Raw genomic sequence first — 22,560 nt, forward strand, 5'->3', positions numbered from 1 at the left:
GCTCATCGTATAAGCAAGCTATGTAAGCAAGTGTAACTAACGTAACATGTAGTTTTTGAACGTTCTGGTGCTAATATACTGCATTGACCGCGCTTCTTTTCTCCCAATTAAAACCTGCCATTTCATTATCCTTGCCACGCCAATCAATCCCTTGTTTCTCCCATGAAAAATCCCATAAGACCCCGTTGGCGCGTAATTCCTTGCTGTACGCCGCGCTGTATCCTTCGATTCCGTATGCCTCAAAGCTCTATGCAATCTTCCACGCTGCTACCACTACCACCAGCAAATGGCCCCTCGCTTCGCTGCCTCTTCCTGGACTCGGATTCTCTGTCTGGGCCCTCGTTATTGCCATTACCATTGTAAGAACGCTTGCTCGTTTTGCTCGCGGAACTCTCCGACGACGGTGATCTGGAGCTATTTGGATCACCACTTCCGACAAATAAGGAGGAGGATATTTCACTCCGGACAGTTCTCGCCCCTGTGCTAGAACTCTGATGTACAATTTCATCATATCGAGTCGGACTCGCAAAGATGGGGCCCTCCGAGTCACTATTGCTGCTTGGTGGGCTTCCATGTTGTTGGGAGTCTTTGATATGAGCATTGATGGCCCGTATTGCCTCTTCTTCTGGAGATTGACTTTTGCAGTGGTTGTATGTGACCTCCCCAGTTGAGTTACCGCTGTTGCCATTGATAAAGAGCGATTCTTCCTGGGTATTCGAGTTTTCGTTTGTATCAGTTATATTCGCGCCGGTATCTTCAGAGATCGGCTCTGCTTTCATTCCGTCATCCAAAATTGTCTGACTGCTATATTGAGTCAGAGCTTCATTCTGCGTATCATTATATCCATCTTCATCGTCCTCGAGCGTAAGGTCAACAATATTTGGTAAAGAGTTCTCCATGATGTCTCTCTCCAATGTCACTCCGTATTCAGAGTTGGCGTTGTTGGATAGTCTGGGAATCGAGCGTGTCTGTACTCCATGATTCGAGTTGACTGGACTTCCTGGTACAGAAATTGCCTGTTGGTGATTTACCGCAACCGGGCTGCCAGAAAGAATTTGGACCGAGTCCCCGTCACTTGTGTCAGAGTCAGAGTCAGAGTCAGAGTCAGAACCGGATTCCGAACCATCGTCAGCATCAGAATCTTCGTCATCGTGCTCATCCGAGCTGTTTGCACCGCTTGTACCGCTATCACCAACGTTATTATCGTCCTCGTCCTCCCAATCATCGTCGCCGTCTAACAGTTCGTCCTTGAGCTTGGGCAGCGCCAGGGCCATTGTCCGCCAAGCATCTTCCCTTGGATTCAAGCCTGGCATAAGATCAGCAAGGATTCTCAACCTCGCATTGCGCTGGTCTCTCGGATCCTTATGCCCACGCACTGTTCTAGCCACGTCTTGCTGGAACGTCTTGTCTAGCACTTTGCATTTCAGCCCTTGTGCAATCCACTTTGTATGGTCCCAGAATGTGATGCGGCTGATTCCACGGAGACAATAGACATAATCTAGGCCTTGTACTGTTCGAAGCGACCGAAACATACGGTAATTGCGCTGGTGCTGCGTCTTCCATTTCATGTGCTTAATAACAGCACTTATTTCATGTTTTCGGCGCATGTAATAATCTGACGACTCAGGAATGTATATATCGAAGGTAGAAAGTCGATTGGTTTCTGGCAGCCACATCAGAGGCTGAGTTCGCCGAGAAATGTATTTGCCCCGAGGGCTCTTTGGATATGTGAGATATTGGGAACCCATCCATAGGAGCTCAATATGTTGAACCCTTTGGAGCCTGTTTTTGATCCCACTCGCAAAGCAACCCTATTCGCCCAGCGAGGAGAATGCAAAAGTGTTCTCGCCATAAAACAAATGCGCGCCCCAGAATAACCACTTTTTGCACACTACTAATGGTGCTAGTAAATCATTCGGTAACGTGGCATATGTTAAACTCACAGGTGAGTCCCCAATGTGAAATCGACGAAGAGGCTGTGGGCGTTCTGGGTCATTGCCCAGCACACCAGACGACAGAGAAGGCACATGATATGGATCAAGCCTAGTCAAAACATGAACCTTCTTTCCATAAAAGCATAGAAGCATTTGAAGGACACGAAATTGCGCGATGGGCGGCAGCTGGTTGAAGTTGAATACCCCAGTAACCGCTATGGATTCAATAGCACCATCTTCGTCATCATCCTTCTCCCTCAGGACGAGGCCTGGTAGAACCCGGTTTGGGTGCGGCGGTATGTTTAATTCGCGACAACTTAGCTTGTAGATGTCACTATAACATCGTATTCCAGGTGGGAGACGAGTCCTTTGGCCTCGAAGGAAGTGCTTAAGGTACTCTGGCCACATCTATTTTCACACGTGGTTAGACCTTGAAATGAGAAGTCAAGAGAGATACTTACGGCTTTTGTTCGTCTCGGAGGTCCCGATGCGCTGCTCCTTGCAGCAGCAAGGTCAGCCCTAAGCCGCCGATTTTGGGTTTTCAACCCAGCAATCTTTGCCTTCATCCTAGTAATCTTTGCACGAAACCCTGCCACCAACTGCCTCGACTCTCCAATTCTGAACTTTCGAATTTGCGATTTTTCATGTATTTTCTCATATTTCGGTTGGCATGATTGTACGCAATCACCTTGCCAGTCCAACTCCTCATCAGAGTCGGAATCATTGTTGGGGTCGCCATCGTCAAAACAAATGAACTCATCGACTTCTTGGTTAAACTCCTCATCAGAATGACTCTGCTTGAACTTTAGTAAATATATCTCAACCTCCAAGAGACAGAGATGCACTCACACTATCCGAATCGGCTTCAGAACTCTCTGGCTGCCTTTCGGGCGCCTCCTCTGGTGCCTCCTCTGGCGCGCCACCTGAAGTCACTGAATCTGAATCTTCTTGCTCGAGATCTCCAAGTAATGTCTCAATATTCATAGCGCTGTCATCGGCTTGACCTTCGAATGAACTTGTTTCCATAGCATTCCCAGATGGTGTGCTGGTTTCAAATCCAACATCTTCATAGTCATCCTCTACAGCGTCCGCTGTCAGATCAACGACCTCCATAACCTCCATGTTAGATATTTTGGGCAGTAGTGTGATTAAGAAAATAATGTTATGGATTAATGGGTAGGACCGTAACTGCAGCTTATTGAGGGTAAGAGTTGCAGCTTCGTGGATGGAAGAGTGAAGAGATCAAAGGTAAAGTCGACCCAAGTAACTGCCAACCGCCAAAGTAATCTATGTGCACTTTGATAACCGAAAGATAAGAAAAGCACGGTAATGTGATTAAGGAAAAACGTTATGAATTAATGGGTAGGACAGTAACTGCAAGTTGCTGAGAGTAAGAGTTGCAGCTTCGTGGATGGAAGAGTAAAGAGCTTGCTGGAAGTAAGAGTTGCAGCTTACTAGGAGTAAGAGTTGCAGCTCACTAGGAGTAAGAGTTGTAGCTTACTAGGAGTAAGAGTTGTAGCTTACTGGAAGAAGAGTTGCACTGGAAGAAAAGTTGCACTGGAAAAAGAGTTGTAGCTTTGTGGAAAAAGAGTTGCAGCTTTGTGGAAAAAGAGTTGCAGCTTTACAGAAAAAGAGTTGCAGCTTTGTGGAAGAAGAGTTGCAGCTTCGTGGATAGAAGAGTGAAGAGGTCAAAGGTGAAATCGAGTGAAATAGCTCCCCACTGCTTGAGTAATCTATGTGCACAATCATAACCGGAAGATAAGACAAGCGAGAAAAGGGAGAATGATGAGAAAGACACTTATATTAACTGCCAATTATCTCAGACTCAGCAAGCTAGGCTAGTGAGTTGAACAGATATATTTGCTTCCATTCAGTGTTGATGTGGCTGTTTGATTAATAGTTCATGTCTTCTACTTCCGTTTATCTAAACCACCAATTTACAGAGCCATTAAGTCCTCCATCAGAACCCACGCTCTTGACAGAATGCCACCAACCCTCCGGAATGAAGAGCGCGTCGCCAGCGCCGAGCTCAACTTCGTGCAGTTCCTCGAGTGGTGTTTCATTTCCCCAGACTGCGTCATGCAACACCTTTCTCTCATGGCCTTGCATCATATCAGTTGTCCTTATGCGACTATTTCCATGTTGCCGTATTCGGCGCTGGACATGAAAGAATAATTCATCACCTTTAGTTGGCGGTAACAGCCGTACAACTTTCTGGCTATACAACTGGCAAAACAGGTTCGGATTTGGATCTCTATGCAGCGGCGTATAAGTTGGTTCTGTACCCAGCCAGATAGATGAAGCATAAATGTCGCCTTTTCCGGCACCAAGTACGATTTCCGGAGCCGGTAAATCGTCTTGAAGAGGCTGCGGCAAATCAGACAGAGAAGATTGAGCAATATACAAATGCAAAGGGTGTGTGGTAGTTGAGTCCCGAGCCGCGTTGAACTCTAGGGCCTTGATGAGAAGCCTCAAAGGCGCATAGAGTTGAAAGAAGCTCTGGTCCTTCTCGTCAGTTACGGCCGATTGCAGAATTCCTGCCATGATTTGATCAGTCATTTCTGAGCTGGTCATTAGTGCGGCCTGGAATTGAGAGAAGGCATCTTGCTCCCTTTGCGATTTGATCAATTCGTACGGGAAAGGCCATTCTTGGAATCCCTGCACCAGAGATGAAGCGAACGGTAATGTTGAGTGGCTGTCATGTGAGGAAGCGGATCTGTTGAACCATTTACTAAAGGCTGGCAGGCGAGAAGTCGGTGAGCCGCCGTCTTCTCGAAACAAATACGGCTTTCGGGGTATGAACGCTTTCTTCTGAAAGGCTTGGATGTCTGCGTGCGCTTGGGATGATGCGGAGGCGGCCTCGACAGACCGCAGAGGCTGATAAGCACGCCGTGAAGAGATGTGACGCGATCGTCGCCATATTGTGGTAAGCAAGGTGGGACGGTTCATGGCGCATAGATGAAGCAAACATGTAAGAGAGAATGAATTGGATTAGTCGGAACTTTTATACAGGATATTAACAATTAACCCCAACCGGGCTATAATGACAATTGCCACTCACACGCCATGCTTTCGTATGTTGCCAGGCGTTGAGAGTGGTGAGAGAGCATGTCCAAAAAGGGAGGGAGGTCGGAAGTCGGCAAAACCTGGCACCGGAGGCGTCGAGGACGATGGGGCACTGGTTGCATCTCGCCTAGTACCAGCTGGCCGGCCAGGAGGCTCGAGGAAAGAGGCAAGAGCAGCTCAAGCCCACTTGCACAGATTGATGGATGGACCCATTCGACGACCGGCCACCGACGACCGACCACCGCATCGCTAGACCTTGGGCGCGCACGCACTAGCATTGTATTGTCAAATCACAGCTCCTCCAGACGTTTCGCGCGCGCAGATCAAGCAGCGGCATCACGCAGCGGCATCAAGCAGCCTGACGACATCGTCTGGCCACAACTCCATCCGGACCAACTCGCGACCGCGACCGCGACCGCAGCTGCTCGACCTCATCTCACAGACGCCTCGTCCCGTGCATCTGCGGCACGCGTGCCATTTCACCACCCCGCCTCAATCCTGTTTCGAGTCTTGTGGGCAGCCCTGTCGATATCTGCCCCTCCATCTGGATTGCATCATCTGTCCCGTCTTATTGTTCCGTCGTTTTGTCGACAACTGGCCTTGCGGCCATCTCGACTTTCGTCATGTCTACAGACTCGGGCGCGCCTGAGTCGTGGATCTCAAGCTTTTGTGCTCTTCTAGGCCATGAGTATTTCGCCGAGGTATCAGAGGAGTTTATCGAGGATGATTTTAACCTGACGGGTCTTCAGACCCAGGTGGCCATGTATAAGGAAGCATTGGAGGTATGTGGTGCTTGAATTTTAATTTTTTTTTATTCTCTTCAACCCCCCTCCTCACCCCCCCGGCGGGGTGTTCTGGTGCGGGAATGCAGTCTTCGTCAACTAACTCTCCCGTGCTCTTCCGCAGATGATATTGGATGTGGAGCCCGAAGACGATGAAGATGAGGAGGAAGAGGAGGAAGAGGAGGATGATAATGAATCCGGTCTGGGGGATGGCCAAGAGCGAATGGGTGGCCGACCAGGCGAGCGAAGACACCATAGTAGAATGGCCAGCGACTTGTCTGTCATTGAGTCCTCAGCAGAAATGCTTTACGGCCTCATTCACCAACGGTTTATATGCTCGCGTGCTGGAATCCAGCAGATGAGCGAAAAATATGAACTCGGCCACTTTGGATGCTGCCCACGGACCAACTGTGACCAGGCAAGGACGTTGCCCGTCGGACTCTCTGATATACCGGGCGAGGATACCGTCAAGCTGTTCTGCCCGGCTTGCCTGGACGTCTATGTCCCACCAAACAGCCGTTTCCAAACTGTCGACGGAGCATTCTTTGGTCGCACATTCGGCGCCCTTTTCCTTCTTACCTTCCCCGAGTACGACCTCACCAAGAGGGGGGTCGAGGTTCTCTCTTCAGCAACCTCGCGCATAGCAGCTGATGAGGAGCTCGTCAACGGCATGTACACCAGGAACATTGCCCCGGGCCTAGGACCTGGCCGCATCTATGAGCCCAAGATTTATGGCTTCAGAGTTTCAGAGCGGGCTCGATCGGGCCCGCGCATGCAATGGCTACGAGCTCGACCAATCGATGTCAACGACCTTGACGAGTCTCGCATCTACGCTGAACAATGCGCCGAATCCGAGGATGACGACGAATCCATGAACCTTAACGGGAGGGCAATGGTCCGTCGACGACCTCCTGGCAACGCCCGTCTCCGCCAGCGACAAAACCAGAACGGCAGTCCCATGGCTCTATCAACGAACGGCGCCGAATCCGAGCTGTAGGAAGACAAAACAACGACTGCCCCTTCATTCTCCCCACCAGAGGCATGGTGGCGTGTAGCATCCTTGAAGTGTAATACAGATGCCAGTCCTCAGACTAAGGATCGGTAATCACGCCGCCATGCCTCGAGGCGGCGTTCCGTCAATTGGCTTCAGCAGGATCAAGGATTGTCCAAAGCAGGGTCATATATCCCACCCCACAAGCTTCCTCCTACCACGAAGATTCCACCCCTCAATCAAATATAGTGGCATTTGCATAGATGGCGTTGGAGGTGTTGTTCAGTGAATACAATTTGGTCGGTTGGTGAAAGGCGGAAAATAGCAGAAAAGAACAAAAAGGGAGGCATGCTTGCATGACGGGTATATGTACGTGTGTGCGCGCGTGTTGGACTACGCTCAGCGGTAAAACTGGGTGCCTGTCAAAAGCAAGATACGAGTACATTTTCGCGTTTAGACTGCGCGGGCCGGAGGTGTGCGAGGGTCGCTGTTGAATAATTGCACATGGGTATCGGTGTTGTTTATTTGGACGGAAACGGCGTGGCGACGTAACCATAGAGCGATGAGTTTCAAGAGGATTGCACTTTACTTTTTTTTTCACCTTTTTTGATAAAATCACACATCTTCACATGCACATTTCACCTTGCTGCAAATTTTATCTCGCTATTGCATGTGCCAAACTTCAAAAAGTACATAAACATGCTGCAATAATTGGATTTTGCGTTTCATAACCAAACCATGACTAATCCTATCGTAGCGGCGATCCCTTCCCCGGCGTCCAACTCGTGCCACCGCCAAACCCAGACCCGGGCGCCATACCAATAATCTTCCTCACGGGCGTGGACGGTCCTGGCGTGGACGAGTCCACCGGCAACGGCGGAGTGTCCGTCCTCTGGACACCCACGTCATCCTTCCGCGGAGGTTTAAAGTTGACATCTCTTCCGGCGCGATAAATATCCTGCAGCATGGTTTCCAGAATCCCAGCGTCTTCAAACTCTAGATATTTCCGATATAACTTGAGTGCCGTCCGGGAGTCCTCAATCGAGTCGTGCGTTTCCATTTGAATGTCCTCCTTTAGGAGGTACCACGCTAGAAATGCCAACGAGAGCTTCCGAAGTCTCGACTTTAGGAAGAACAGATCGATAGTGTCGATGACCTGAGACTTGGGAACATGGATATTTATAACGCGGAAATCTTGTTTGAGACCGTGGCCGAGGAATTTGCACCCGAGGTTGAGCAGAATCCAGAGTTTCTTGTAGGCCATCTTCAGTGGGAGCAGGCTGTGTTTGGAAATCCGCGGGTCCAGATCTTCTCGGGTTATGCCAGAGTACGAGGTCAGATAATCCACAATGGGCTCTTGTATTAAAATATAGTCGTCGATGAAGGGCCGTCCCTCGTTCTCGCCCTGCCCGCGGACGACAGATGTTCTGGCCAGGGCATAGACAATTGGACGAATCGTCTCTCGTTCGCCGTCCGAGTTCATTTCAATCTCGGGCTGTCGAATGGCGACAAATTCCGTGTCTAGTGCTACTATTGTATCCGGGCCAGGACGCTCAGTCTTCGGATCTAGGATGTGATATGTTTTGGTTTCAGAGTTTGGATTCGGACTGCAGCTCAAGTTAGCTCGGCGTGTCAATAGACACTTGGTATGTAGAAAAAAAATACGCACTACAAATCATGATACAGAATCGAAGTATCCAGCTGATGTTTCCAAGTAGAATCAATTTTGTTGTTCGCTTCTTTGATCTGGAATGATACAACACTAGGGACTTTCCATGACGTGTTGAATGTAAGGGCTTCATCTGTACTGACAGACCTAACTAAGAAGTCGTTGAACAAGTGCCATTGACTTTGTCCGGGAGCTTCTTGCTCGGCGTGTGCAACTGTTTGTTTGTTAGCATTAGCATTAGATAACTTGCACGTCCCATCGGAAGCACTTGCCATTGACCATGGATACCAGGTGCGGCTTTTGCGTTTGGCCACCCTCAATGTTTGTCGCCATTCCGATAAGTGAATATACTGTGATATTATGGATTCCTCGCTGCAAGTGAAGTTTCAGGTCTTCTCCCTCGTAACAGAAGAACTGCCCCTGCTCAACAATGATTCCAATCTCCTCAGGAAGCCAGCCGGGAGTGGACCACAGCATGCGATGGTCGTGACTCGTAATTGCAGTATTCAACATTAAGACTGCCGGGATGTTGTGAATTGTCTTTCTGGTGGCGATAGTTTGATAACGTTGACATCGGCCACACCAACCCTTAGAGGTAGTCTCTCTCTCAACGCTACTCTTAAGAACCTGAGAAAAAGTGACCCTGGGCATTTTGGCGTTTCGTCCAGGAGGTTTCTAGGAAGCTGAATTAGAAGGTTTCGGTACAGAGAGGTATCGCATACTGACAAATGGTGGATAAAGCAAGTCGTTGACATATGTGGAACCTGGTCTTGTATACTCGCTCCTACAATTCATGCATCGAATAGAGCTTGTAGCTGAGGTTGCAAGAATCTGCGGGTTGTCAGGGCCTGTTCAATGTATTCTCAAGGCAATACTAACCTGTTCCATGGCAGATGATGTTGGTGACATACTCTTGTAGTCAGAAACAATCTTATCCAAGAGAAATCTAGTGAGCCCTTGCAGCATGACGTTTAGAGACGAGCCGTGGGGGTCCTCTTCGAGGAGGCCAAGCGGTCCGGCTGATAATGGTTAGCACAGATGACATAGTTAGCACAGCGGGTGACGTGCGGTCTACCTTGTGGGTGGCTACTAAGTGTTCTCAGCAGGTTTGTTGCCTGACAGATTGAGCCGTCCGCTTTTTGTAGCATGTCGAAAAGGAAGCCAAGTTCGCACAGCAAGCAGATTTCACTAACACAGGCCGTAGCCGCATGTTGAAGGGCTAGGTTGCGTATAAGGGGGGTAAAGTGCATGATTTGAAGGAGTGAGTTGGCGTATGAGTTTGAAATATGAATTTCCAAGCCTGAGTAACGAGTTTTGTTGTAGAATCTGAAGTTTGTCAGCAGGCAGTTGGGGAAATAGCACCACAAGCGTTAGTTAACTCACCCAAAATCAAAGTCATCTACTCCGAACTTGCTGTACTTGATTTCAACGTTGCGATACATAACCGGCACGTCTGATTTCTTGCTTTCAATCTCGTTCTCGGCCACTGGGCTAGGAACGTCGTCGGTCTTATCGTCCGTCCTGGAATCGGATATTGCAGACTCTCTGGCTTTCTCACTCAGGAACTTGGGTGCCTTGAGTCCAGAATTGGCAGACTTGTGGCTGTTTCTGGTATCCTCAACCTGGTTCCTCCTGAAGCCTCTCGTGTTGCGGCCGTACAGGCCAAATTCGGTCGGCTTGAGGCTCACGAGAAACTGAGGATCAAACCTGATTGGGGGGGCGCCAACATCCGATACCAGATCCGGCCAGGCCGAGGCCAACACGTCCCGATAGTAGGGCAATCCAACAGAGTTCAGCGGTCTTGAGTAAGAGAAGGTCAGTGTATAATTTAAATACCAGTGGAAGCAGTTCTTACGTTTCAGGGGTCCATTCTATTTGAGGAGCGTGTTCCTCTGGGCTAGCAAACTCGATTGGTGTTGGCAGGTCGACAAAGTGAAGCTTTGAAGGCGATCCCCAAAGGTGTATATAGCACTCAGCATCGGTCAAGGCCATTGATTCTCCAGACGGCGCAATCTCAAACATACTCAGATAGGTCAGGACGTTTGCCTGTCTCACGTTACTTGTGTTGGGGTTCATCAAGTCGACCACATGCATTTGGCCAGACTGTGAGACCACAATACTGGTAGTCAACATTCTTGGATGCATGCGAACGTACGCCGCCCCGGCAGGAAAAGGTATTGGTGGCATTGACGACATCTTTTTAATATCAAACACGTTCAAGAATGGATCGAGCATGTATGTTTGGCCTTGTCGAAGCGAATATCCACATGTAACGATGAAGTCATGCTGGGCATCCATGTCATTGATCAGCGCAGAGTGAGCATTCCAAGACTTGACAACTGCAAAGGACACTGGGTCAAGGAGGTTCACCGTTCCGTTCTTGGTCGCCGCGCAAATATACCTTCCTCGCTTCATGATGGAGTACTGGTGTTCGGTTGCGATCTAGCAGCATTGTCAGTCGCGCGAAACAGCATGGGGCCCAACAGCCACCAACAAACCTGCTTCACGACCTCGCCCTTATTAAGGTCGATGACAAGCATTGTGTCTTGCAATCCCGCAACAATGATCTCGGCCGTCCCTTTGGAAGTAAAGCTCATGCACCGCAGTTCCTTCGTGTCGTCGTGTCTTGTTCCTCTATTAGCACTCTCTTGCCGCGTATGGGGCTGTGAAGTAATTGTAGTTACTTGATGTGCCATATCGGCGGCCCTCTCCTCTGTGCCATGTGAACATCCTTTGACCCCAAGACGATGACGCCCTTGTCGTTGACCAATATTTGTCGTACCGCTCCGTCAGTCGAAAGATGTGCTTTGAAGGAGGTATATCGTTGTAGTTCCGAGCCAAGAAAAGAGGTAACGCGACCCTGCAATGCGGGTCAAAAATTGAACAGTTCGTTGCTGAATATGTCCTATGGATCCATACATAATCGTTTCCAGTCCATAGTAGTTCTTGGAAAGTATCAAAGGTCATCGTAGTTACCGGTGTCGGCATTGCATGGACGCCCGGAGGCGGGAACGGAATGCGGGCGACCTGGGAGCAATCATGTATGCGTTAGCAACCCGTTGAAAAGACGCACGACCTGGCACATTGACATGACCAGCGGGCAGCAGACATCTGGATGTGCGCCGGTGGAACATGTCGGCTCAGCTGCAGAGCGACTGACCTCATCCCAGTCGCCGTCCATTGTTGCTGGCTTGTCATTCTCCGAAGGATGATAAAGTATTGATAAACGATGCCCGAGCACCAGGTGTGCCTGTATGGCTCTGCGACGCTTTGAAACGCAATGCGCCTCACAGGATACTCGTCATCGACGTCCAGGATATTGATGAATGTCGAGATCAAGCAACGGCTAGCCGCCCGACTCGCGCGTGGAGCTGCTTGACGTTGGACTGGAGCTTGTTGGCGGGGCACATGAGGCTGCAGCATGTCTGGTGGCCCAAGAGTCCGTGCTCAATCGATACATGTACGGCGTCGATCCGACAACAATCAAATATGAGAGCTACCCTATACTTTTGCGCATCATTACAATGTTACACCTGTTTGGGCGGGCGAAGAGTTGGAAATCGCTATACGGGGCGAGTGAGCTTTCTTTCTTTCATTTTTATTTTTTTTTAATTTTTTTTTAGCCAATGTCCCGAGACTGGTGCAGGTTGGGTGCTTTCTAGGTGAATCGTAGATCAATCCCCTCGGCAAATTGACCCACCGTTCATACCACGCACTTGCATGGCCTCTCAACATTCATCTCGCCAATAACATCACCCACTCACCAGGCGGACCATACGTGCTAAGAGGTGGCTATTTCAAACATCAGTAAATATACTAGAAACCTATATGTCTATAGAAAAAGTCTAAAATGCCCCCTCCTGACTCGTCGCCAACCCTGTCATGATATTTGGTGTATGACAAAGTTGACCGGCTGGGCATCCCTATCGATGCGTGGTACATCAACAATCTTTTCGCCGGCAGGTTCTATCTCCACAGCCCACTTCGTATTTGTCAAGTACCCAACCTCATCCCAAAGGCGCTGGAAGCTGTCTTTGTCGTGGAGATATGGCGACATATCATTACCCAATGGAGATGGACCCGGCCGAGTGGTGCCAATGTGGCGGCCATAGATGAGGGCATTTTTGGTGCCGCGCTTGAGAAATCCCACCAGTCGTTTGCCAATATAGACTTGCTGAGTCCAGTTGAACAAGTGGAAAAAACTGCCTGCATATATGATGGTAACCTTGTGCAACAGGTCATCTAGCCTGGTGTCATCGGGGTCCAGCATGTCGCCAACAACAAAAGTAGCACCAAATTCGTCTTGATCCTGGAATAGATCGTAGCCGATTTCAACAAACTTGGACTGAACATCAGTTCCGAATAATTGATTTCCTTGCACTCCATCATGACGGAGCTGACGAAGGACCTGTCCCACACAACAACCCAGGTCCAAAAAGGCATCGTTCGATCTGGGCACGTTGAGCCTGAACAGCACCTGTCGATAGCAGGGATCGTTTTGCTCGGTTAGGCGTAGAAATTTCCACCGGCCGACGCAAGGAAATCTTGATACTCTCCACGCATCCTCGCGCTGGCATCGGGTTGTCACTCATCAGCCAACGAGCACTGATTGGCCTTCTCGGTAGAACACACTCACCACTCGTAGAATATGGCTGTCAATATCACTTGCAGGAATCCTGCTGTACACGAGGAGCAGGTTGCGGATGGGACCAATATCGTCGGGCAGATCTGGGATATACGCCCAGCTTTGCGATGCGATGATATCCATCATGTGAGAATGCGGTGGTGAGGGATCCGCGTTTCGGTTCTGCGTGTTTTCAGAGGAAGCCGACTGGGTGTTGACGCGGGTTGGTCATGTTTTATGTCCAAATTGTTGCGTCAATGTTGATTGCCAAAGCGTTCATAGCGCCTGGACAGTCACACTCCCGCCTTGCGGCAAGGAGACGGGCAGGCCGCCGGAAGAAGAGGAAACGAGGAAATTTGGAAGAGAACTGGACTCTGGAAGCAGTGGGACATGAGGCATCTAGCTCGAAGAGACTTGCCAAGAGAGACGGGGACGGCGAAGCGCATGCAACGTTTATAAGCAAACCACATGTGCAGGGCCAACGCAGATTGCGCCGATGGGGCTGGATCGAGGTATCCAATCGGTTCGAACCAGGCCGTGCGATGCAAGGACTTCTCCAGTCATCAGCATCGCCGGGGACTTCTGGACGCACCAGGATATGGACACGGCATCGTCGTGTCGTGAACCAAGGTTGGCTGCAACATGTGGTGATGCGCCCAATTGCCTGGGAGTCGCCGCCACAATGGAGCCTGCAGATGCGACTGCAACCTCGAACAGACAAGAGGCATCTCCGCTCCCTCGGATACCCCCTCGGATACCCAGTTATGCACTCCGTACATTTGTACTATTTATGTATTCGTCCTCGACGCCCGTGTAGTATGGAGCTCGAGAGCTGGGGGCTGGCCGTCCGTCTTGCTCCAACTTCCAACGCGAAATTTGGCCGCCAACTTGCCGGGATGATCTGGTCAGTGGTGCCACAGCTTGTGCCAAAAATACCTAGGTACCTGGGGTCCAGTCTGGCCTGTCTGGCTATCTCGGAACCCAGATGCCCCGTCAGCCACCTAGCGGCCCCGGTAGTTAAGCCGATGATTTGCCGCTCCTCCCGAAAATTCTTCCATCTCCGTGCTCGATCTCAAAGGGTCAAAACCAAACACAACCACGGCGCCGAGTTCTTCCTCTTCCGTTGCGCGACGGGCCCATCGCATTTATCATCCTCCGATCCAGGGAGCTATTGGAGCTGTAAGTTGATGCATCTCACCTTGACCTGTTGATGGCAACTCATCAGCGCTCACCCACCGACTCGCTCGTGTGTTGAGTGTCGCTGTGCTGCAATTTGGAATTTGCTGTTTTGCGGTGGAATCATGCTGGTCGCGCAACCACGCTAACAATGGCCTCAGTGTACTTCAACGCGCCTGTTGACCGATTGTCTGGCGCTTCCGCCCATGCATTGGCAATTCAAGGCCCATATGCCCTGATCGATAGTTAGACCGATATCAAAGTTTCTTTTGGAGCATCAATATCTTGCTGTGCCAGTGAATAGGACCACCACAGCCACCTACCCCAGATTTGGCCGACTCAAGCCGCGAGACTGTTACTTGCGTCGATAGTATACAACACGCGTCGCATCGACATGAGTGCAGGAACAGAAGGCGACGCCGGAGATGCGGCTGAGTTGACCTACCCGTCTCCCGGAGCAGAAGGAATGGAGTCTGGCCCATTCTACCATAACGCTCGCGATGGTGCTCCAGAACACCATGATCAAGCCGAGCAGCAGGTTGCTGACGAGGTGCATGGACAGGGGCATGACCAGACACAAATGTCGGCCCAAGATGATGCTGCATCTCATCACCACGTCTCTAGGCCGGCAAATCTGGAAGAGCTGCAGTTGGCGGCGCAATTGGGCCAAGGCTTGGCTGGCACCTCCATTCTCCCAGCTACCGATCCGAACATGACTGTCGAGGACCCCAACATGCGCAATATCATGCCACACCCAGATCCCGACCACCACCACGCAGCATCTTATGTCCAGGAAGCTCCTCCGCCTGATCCAATGGTTCAGCATCAGATGCCCGTTGCGGTTGGGCCTGCCCTCCCGCCGCAATATGCTATGGGAGACGGCATTCCCCCGCGCAAGAGGTCCAAGGTGTCGCGCGCGTGTGACGAATGTAGGAGAAAAAAGATTAAATGCGATGCACAGTCTGACTCTGGCGAGACGCCGTGCTCCAGTTGCGCGCGGTCATCTATTAGATGCTTGTTCAGTAGAGTACCTCAAAAGCGTGGTCCCAGCAAAGGGTATGGAGGCCAAAACACACCCAACAACAGCGTTACTTTTTTAGCTAATTCGTATTCTAGATACATAAAGGAACTCGCAGACCGAATCCACAGCATCGAAAACAAGTTGGAATCGGAGGGTAATCTTAGCCAAGACGATATTGACAAGTTATTTGCGACGGATCGGTCAAGGCATAGCAATGGCCTCGAAGATTCCACACGAAAACGGCCCTTTTCTAGCATATCTACCGGAGACTACACCACACCAACTACCGTACGCCAAGCACCCTGGGGATCCGAGGCGCGTTCAGCCCAGCCGGCATCCGGACAGGGAGAAGGTCTCGTTCAAGAGTACAACAACAATTCATTGGCACCCCAACCAACACCAATCAAGCCCGATGAGACCCCTATAAAGCCACATGCTGCACCGGCAGATGTACCCATGGTAGATGGAGATGAGGTTCCTGCAGTAGATGAACAGGCCTTCCTGGAGTACGTGCTTGTGTGACTTGGCTTGGTGCTGGCACGATGACAAACTGACATATATTCCAGGTTCCTGGCCTCTGTTCAGCCGCTTTACCCGGTGCTTCCGACCGATCTGGGCAGGCTTCAATCACTGCTATTGCAGACAAACGCAGCAGTTCGATCCGCATTTTCCCTGGCTCTGTCTTGTATTGGCCAGCCATCGTCTGACAGCCCCAAGATTGCCAGTTCCCTGCTTCATGAATGGGAGAGCAACGACTCTCCAAGCAGCCGCGCCACTGATATTGTCCACGCGCAGACGTTACTGATCTTGATCATTGATGCAGATTGGCGGGGAACCTCGAGTCTGCCTTTTCTTCTCGCTCGTGCCGTAGCTCTTGCCAACTCAATGAAGCTGTGGAAATGCTCGCCTGTCGACTCGACGACAGAACCCGACTCTGATGACGAGCTATGCGTCCGAATATGGTGGTCATTGGTGCTGATGGACAGATGGCATGCTGCAGGAACTGGCCAGCCTGCGCAAATTCCCGACAGGAGTGTTGTCGTTCCGGCGAGCCTCGAGAACACAATTGGAGAGGTCTCATTCCACCTCCTTCGTAAGTCAACATTCAATTTGTGTGTGTGTGTGTGTGCAATTGGAACAGTTGGAACAGCACTGACCAGCTCCTGCAGGCCTATCAAAACTTTTGAACCGAATCTCTTTTGTCATATCAACATTGCAGGCTGGGTTATACACTGCCGATGCCTCAATGGCTGCGATCTTGACCGACTATATCGAGAACTACCGGGAAGACCTGCCTGCGCATATTGATGCAGCAGCGTACCCCATGATTCACCTTGCTTACTGGCATTGCCGCCTCCTTGTCACCATGCTCACGCCTGGCGCCACGCCGAAAGAGATTATCTGGCCAACTAAGGAGCTGGCCCACTTGCTGTCTGTGACGCCCGAGTTGAAGGGCCCGTTGTTTAGTCATTTTGTCTCGCTTGCCACCATGTCGCTGAGAAAGTTGGCTAGGACGGAGGCCACGCGGGAGGAGGCGGCGGAAATCATCAAGGAAATCGCAGAGAAGCCTAGCGGAGGTCATTGGGACGGTGTCAAGGACAAGCTTGCGGACGGACTCAGGCCGGCATCGTCTTCTGCGGCCGAAGCGGCAGCCAGCCAAGGACTACAGCACCTTGCGGATCTAGCAACGGCATCTGAGTGTCTCGCGGCAGGAGAAGAGGTCCCTTTTGGAGCCGCTCTTACAACCGGATACTTGGAGGTTGCATCATGAGCACATAACGAGACGACTTCACGGTAAAGCCGACCTTGAGGTACTATTATTCGTCTTGACATGTATGTGAGCTCAATATGTGTGTGGACTGGGTGTTGTAAGGCACACTGCCTTGAAGGCGAGTTATATTACGTTTCGCGTCTCTCAGCATTGTACAATATCGCAACGGAGTTGGACGGTGGGCAAAAGATTCAAGATGTATTAATGATGCGTTTGCTGATGGCATGATGAATCATGTTCCGATTTGGCTTGAAGCTCTGGCGTCAAATACGCCATGTAATTCTAATGTCGTTTTTCAAAGGTCAATATTAGGGACATTACATCTGTAAATGACTAGGCCCCCCATGGCACAGCATATAGTATCACGTTGCCTCGGACAGATTGACGCGCGGGACGGGCACATGCAAACTCGCGGGCATTCAAGACATGTTGGTTTGCGGCTCTTCCCGATCTAGCCCGTCCCATTTACTAAAGTACATATGTACGTGCTTGGTACCCTGGGCCTGTCACCACTTTGAGCGCCTACGTGCATGTACCTATGTACACACACGTCACAAAAGATGGCATAGCCCTGCCTTGCAAACAGCCAATAATCCATCCATCCGCGTGCTTAAAAGAATGCATAAACACAAGTCCCATCAACCCGTCTCCAACCCCGCCAGCAACTCAACCCCCCCCCTCATCCCCCCCCTCATCCGCAAAAGCATTAAACCCAACTGGTTCCCAGCCCAACACACCCATGTCCCTGCGCGTCAAGTGCCCAAACATTCCGCCCAACCTTCTAGAAGCGAGCGGTCGCCCGCCGTCCGAGAACCCCCGCAGACCCTGCCCGTGACACCAGACCCCGCCAAGACCCTCGAAATGCAAACACAAACCGTCGACGGGTCCTCCAGCAATGAAACCCTAAAGTAGTAGAGACTGTCTGTCGTACATGTACCCTCCATGAACCACAGCATGTACAACTACACCACAAGCAGAAGCAGTGTTGCACCAGAGAAATTACACGCGCATCAGCCAGTGCATCTATCTATATATATACACACACATTTAAAACAAGCCCTTTTGTTCATTTCGAACATGTACACACAGTATGGTTCTATGAAATTGCCGACTGACCCGAAAAGCCGCCGAGGAAGGGGGCAAGAATTACGGGTCCCAGCCGTTCGTTCCCCGCAGTGAGCATGGCGTTCTCAATTTCTGGTGAACAGAATACCAGGCCCTAATCTGAAAACACATCGCCCACGTTGTAGTACAATACATTGTACATCACAACGTGGCTAAAGGGGGGCGCAAGACGCTCGACTAACAACTTGACTTTTAGCCAACGTGGTCCACCTGTGCTTTATGTCTAGTTCCCCGTTGAATTTTTTTTTCCCAAGTCGATTAGGGCTAGCGTATATAAATAAATAAACAAGTTAATTAGGGCAAGAAGACAAGTAGGCACAGAGGAGGAGGGCCAAGATGGCTCCCCATGTCAGGGCCATCTTTGCCAGTCTGCGTGCCACCCTCTTCTGGACAAACAATTTGGCTGCCTGATTGCCGTTTTATTCACATTGACGGAAAGACAAGGCTGAGACATGCATGATATGTGTGGGTGAGAATCTGGCCCCAGATGAAGCCAGCAAAACGCCATCTATTGCAAGCTGCAACTCTATATGCGGTCCGGTTCCCATGGTTCAAAACACGCCCGAGGACATACGCACATTGAATATAAAGGGAGCTTGCCAAAGGGAAAAAAAGGTCCCAGGCGACATCCAAAAGTCTATCTACATCTCATATATCCATGTTTTTTTAAATCGTAAATATGCTCCCTCCTTGTTCCGCCTCTTTTTAACATAACCAAAACCCAATTGCACCTGGCCACAAATTTTCTGTAATATTTGTATGTATATCTTGCCCTTCTCAATGCATCATCGTGGGCTCGTAACAGGACGCAGCGCGACTGTATCAAACAACGCGCAAAAAAAAAAAGACAAAACTATCAGACCGATATATATACGCCATATAAAATGAAGTAGCATATGCTCTAACGCTGCCAGGTCCAAAGGAGCCAACACTGAGCCGTACTCCTGACACCATACTCCCCGTGTCTTTCCCCAGCACTGCATCAAATGATGTAGTGTAGGTTCTCGTAGTCTATCCAAAACACCCGACGAAAGGGCCAAAAAAAAAAACGAAATCAAAGCACCAGGGAGCTACCTTGCCTGCAAGGCTTTGCACTGCCAGTTTCCAGTGCGTCACACGCAGCAGTTTGAGAGGGAGCGTCCCACGATGAAAGAGGAACGGAGGAGGCATTGCAACGGCGCCACTCCGAATTTTTTTCTTCGTTTGCTTTTCTTGAAAAGAAAAGGACCGAGAAAAATCCAAGCCAGAGCTCAAATCTGAGATGCAGAAATAAACGTATAGATAGATTGTGTGTGCTCCGCAAGCCGCATGCCGTGGGAATGAGAATCCGCTGAATTCCATGTCGTCTGCGCTGCTGTACCACTGGCGGGGTAATCTCGCATGTCGATAAGGAGAAAACGAAGAAAAAACACAAACTTTTTGTGGTATTTCGTGAGTCATTTCATAGCTCCCAAAAGGTTCCCATGGAAGTTGCTGCCATTTGATCCGGGCTTTCGCCCACCGCAGTGGCGACGCCTTCATTATAGTTGGGCATCCAGAAAGCCGGGTCTTCTTCCACCATGGAAATGGTTCCAACCGCAACATTCTCGGAATTCTTGTTGTAAAAGCTGTCGTAGTCAATACTGGTCAGGTCCGTTGAGCTACCAACAATGTTGGCCTGGCGGATGAAGCTGCTGGTGCCGAAGCCGCCATCCATATCGCCATCTCCGTTGCCTAAAAAGTCCTCGACTTCAGAAACTTCACCCGATGTTGACGTGGTGTTTGCGAGACGGGGAAGCTGCTCCGAGCCACTGCCGAATTCGAAGAGGCCGTTGAAGCTCCGAGTACCAGCTTGGCTGTAGCTTGACGGAGCAAAATTCTCCGGCTTAGCTTCACCGAGGTCATAATGACTCCAGTCGACGGAAGCGGCACTTAGGCCCGCACTGAAGATTGGCCCATCTACTTCTGATGGAACCCCTGAGCTGAACATTTCAAAGCTGCCGTTGTTAACGTATGAAGGGTATTCGATGCCCGACAGATCCAAGGGAGGAAGTCCACTCTGCAAATGGGGGAAGCTGCCACTGGACATCAATGGAGATGCAGTTTCCGACTTGACCCGCCGCTGCTCGAGAGCCGTCGCAGCCCGAGGGCGGTTGCCGAATGAGTCGGGTGCGCGGCCGTCTTGGTATAGCATGCTCTCTGGACTCGCACCGAGGCTACTGGCGCTGTTTGTGGAATTGACCCGATTGAGCTGATATGGCCCGCACTTTTGAGAAGCACGATTGTGCTTGGACGCTGGTTTGTGATTGCCGTTCTGATCAAACGAGAGAACTCCGTCTGAGTGGACAGTGTTGGCTCGTCGTCGTCTGATTGGGGGCTTGGGTCGTGCGGCGGTGGCCAAGGGATCGGGATCCGATTCGGCTTCTGGAACGGTGTCCAAGGTAGGTTCCTTCTTGTGAGCGCAAGTACAGCGCCCACCATGATTGCAGCAACAGGTCTCTATGGATTTCACATCTTGTCAGAACGGGGAGGCGTGAAGAAGAGTGAACAATCGACCCTAGACTAGTCCATGGTGTAGGCTCACCCTTGTGTCCATCCACAGGTTGTTGCAAATGAGCACACTTGCTCGTCTTCTCGCCGCAGTCGCACTTGACATGGGCAGAGCGTGACTTTCGCATCGTGCGGCAGTGGTGGCATTGCGACACAGGACGACCCTTCTTGTTAATGTGTTGCAGCGGGCGATCTAGACGAGCCGAGGGTTAGCAAACAGGACCCGCGAGAAGACAAAAGAAAACAAGAAGAGAAGAGACGAGGAAAACAAGTAAAGCCAGACGGTTCCATTATCAATGGAAATGGGGCGGGACATCGTGGGCTGTCACTGTTGCTGGACAGCCCAGAGCTTGCTGGCGGCTGCCATGCGCCGTCTTGCCATGAAGCCAGGAGGGGTAAGGTGCGCTGTGTAACCAAAGGCATTGAGACTTACCGGAATGTTGACAATTGCTCACACGATGGCCTCGAACACAGGCCTCGCAGGCATACTTCTCGCCGTCTATCAACATTTTTGGCTGCCGCAGTGGTGGGCGTGTGAAAGCAAGGGCGTTTGTGAGGATGTTGAGGAGGACAGAAACGAGGCAAGGCAAAGAGACCTTCGGCCAGCGGAAGGGGGCGCGAATGCTCAATTGTGTGAGTGAGTGAGTGGGAGCGATGACGGTGGCACTGAGCGTAGTAAGCCGGATCCGTGGTCTTGGCCTGGGCTGGTTCCTTCCGATGGATGCGCTGCGGTCAGAAGCCCAGGGTTCAATGGTCCCGACATGGACTCAGGGTCACTGATCAGTGACGGCTGTTGGGGTTCCTGTGGTTGTGTCCACTGGCGGTCCTGTGGCGCCGGCGCTGTGCCGGTGCTGTGCAGCGTGGGCAAGGCTGGGGCGGCGCTTGCCTGCAGGCTGGTGTGTCTCAGGATGGCGGATGGCGGATGGCTGTCGGCGGGTCGGGGGCCAAGTGAGGCAAGTGAGCGGCTGGGTCAGACAGCTCAACAGGTCAACCGGCAAGCCTCCCAAAGATGTGGCACTGGGTCGAGCGCACCAGACCAGGTCCACAGGCACTCCGTACTCCGTGACCCTGAACAAGCCCGCCAAAAGACTGGAGACGACTCCGTACAGGCTGGAGACTGGAGACACTGGAGACACCAGACACAAATGGAGACGGGCGCTGCCAGTGAGAAGAAGGCCCTATTGTAGGCTGCTAGGGTCTCAGTTCCTCCCAGGTTCCTTGTCTCCGACCGAGCCCAGGGTCCCACGGGGCTTCCGTTTCGAGGAGGAACCGCAGAGGCAAAGACGGTTGGTTGTTGTGTGTATGTATGTCAAGTACGTAGTACGGAGTACTCTGGGGGACACAACGATCTTGTCCGGACTCAACTATAAATACTGCGTAACTGAGGGGTCGGGAGAGAAGAATGACTGGTTGACTGCTGGCTCGGCTGTTGATGGAAGCAACGTCTTACTTAGACGGCCAACAACAAAGGCGCTGGGAGGTCCCTGGGACAACTCGGCAGCCGGACGGCAATAAAATGTCGAGTCCAAAATTACACCGAGCAGTACTCCGTACAAAGTGAGGGAGCACGGCTAGTGTTCGTGTGTTTGTGAGCTGGCGACGGGGAGGACAATACATCTATAATAATAAAACTTTCTTTCGGCTGCCAGTCGGCCTGGGGCTTGGGACTTGGGACACGGAATTTGGGAACAAGCGGATACCATTCGCAGCGAACCCAAACCAGACCCCGACTCGACTTGGCCGTTTCTGCGAGCCGTGAGTGTGGTGTGTGTGTGAGTGTGTGTGTGTGTCGACTGGTGTGAGTGTGTGCCCGGTGTCTGATGGTTCGTCGCCAGTGGCCCGTCCAACCTGCTGCTGTCTGTAACTGGCCTC

At 51.0% G+C, this 22,560-nt stretch overlaps 8 protein-coding genes across 8 annotated transcripts; 2 read left to right on the plus strand and 6 right to left on the minus strand.

The window, feature by feature from the left end:
- Positions 1–239: 239 nt before the first annotated feature.
- G6M90_00g039560 (uncharacterized protein) lies at positions 240–1,274 on the minus strand (the record flags this gene model as incomplete). Its single annotated transcript, XM_014691824.1, has 1 exon — positions 240–1,274. One exon carries the CDS (start codon positions 1,272–1,274, stop codon positions 240–242), a length of 1,035 nt encoding a protein of 344 aa, XP_014547310.1.
- A 537-nt stretch (positions 1,275–1,811) lies between these two features.
- Positions 1,812–3,056, minus strand: G6M90_00g039570 (uncharacterized protein; the record flags this gene model as incomplete). Its single annotated transcript, XM_066130256.1, has 3 exons — positions 1,812–2,342; positions 2,396–2,728; positions 2,784–3,056. 3 exons carry the CDS (start codon positions 3,054–3,056, stop codon positions 1,812–1,814), a joined length of 1,137 nt encoding a protein of 378 aa, XP_065986491.1.
- A 798-nt stretch (positions 3,057–3,854) lies between these two features.
- Positions 3,855–4,883, minus strand: G6M90_00g039580 (uncharacterized protein; the record flags this gene model as incomplete). The annotated part of the gene is made up of 1 exon (XM_014691826.1): positions 3,855–4,883. The coding sequence occupies one exon, from the start codon at positions 4,881–4,883 to the stop codon at positions 3,855–3,857; it is 1,029 nt and encodes a 342-aa protein (XP_014547312.1).
- A 740-nt stretch (positions 4,884–5,623) lies between these two features.
- On the plus strand, positions 5,624–6,779 carry ckb-1 (Casein kinase II subunit beta-1; the record flags this gene model as incomplete). Its single annotated transcript, XM_014691827.1, has 2 exons — positions 5,624–5,782; positions 5,907–6,779. 2 exons carry the CDS (start codon positions 5,624–5,626, stop codon positions 6,777–6,779), a joined length of 1,032 nt encoding a protein of 343 aa, XP_014547313.1.
- Positions 6,780–7,521: 742 nt separating this feature from the next.
- PAN2 (PAN2-PAN3 deadenylation complex catalytic subunit PAN2) lies at positions 7,522–11,623 on the minus strand (the record flags this gene model as incomplete). Its single annotated transcript, XM_066130257.1, has 13 exons — positions 7,522–8,380; positions 8,446–8,656; positions 8,715–8,960; positions 9,030–9,117; positions 9,169–9,273; positions 9,322–9,461; positions 9,518–9,768; positions 9,826–10,242; positions 10,298–10,884; positions 10,941–11,067; positions 11,127–11,302; positions 11,362–11,469; positions 11,603–11,623. 13 exons carry the CDS (start codon positions 11,621–11,623, stop codon positions 7,522–7,524), a joined length of 3,336 nt encoding a protein of 1,111 aa, XP_065986561.1.
- A 699-nt stretch (positions 11,624–12,322) lies between these two features.
- On the minus strand, positions 12,323–13,210 carry trt5_0 (Methyltransferase trt5; the record flags this gene model as incomplete). The annotated part of the gene is made up of 2 exons (XM_014691829.1): positions 12,323–13,012; positions 13,079–13,210. The coding sequence occupies 2 exons, from the start codon at positions 13,208–13,210 to the stop codon at positions 12,323–12,325; spliced, it is 822 nt and encodes a 273-aa protein (XP_014547315.1).
- Positions 13,211–14,636: 1,426 nt separating this feature from the next.
- G6M90_00g039620 (uncharacterized protein) lies at positions 14,637–17,034 on the plus strand (the record flags this gene model as incomplete). Its single annotated transcript, XM_014691830.1, has 4 exons — positions 14,637–15,298; positions 15,359–15,769; positions 15,830–16,356; positions 16,433–17,034. 4 exons carry the CDS (start codon positions 14,637–14,639, stop codon positions 17,032–17,034), a joined length of 2,202 nt encoding a protein of 733 aa, XP_014547316.1.
- Positions 17,035–19,600: 2,566 nt separating this feature from the next.
- Positions 19,601–21,197, minus strand: CRF1 (Copper resistance protein CRF1; the record flags this gene model as incomplete). The annotated part of the gene is made up of 3 exons (XM_066130258.1): positions 19,601–20,637; positions 20,723–20,881; positions 21,122–21,197. 3 exons carry the CDS (start codon positions 21,195–21,197, stop codon positions 19,601–19,603), a joined length of 1,272 nt encoding a protein of 423 aa, XP_065986354.1.
- Positions 21,198–22,560: the final 1,363 nt, after the last annotated feature.

Source organism: Metarhizium brunneum, chromosome 2, assembly GCF_013426205.1.
Source record: "Metarhizium brunneum chromosome 2, complete sequence".
Classification (NCBI taxonomy): domain Eukaryota; kingdom Fungi; phylum Ascomycota; class Sordariomycetes; order Hypocreales; family Clavicipitaceae; genus Metarhizium; species Metarhizium brunneum.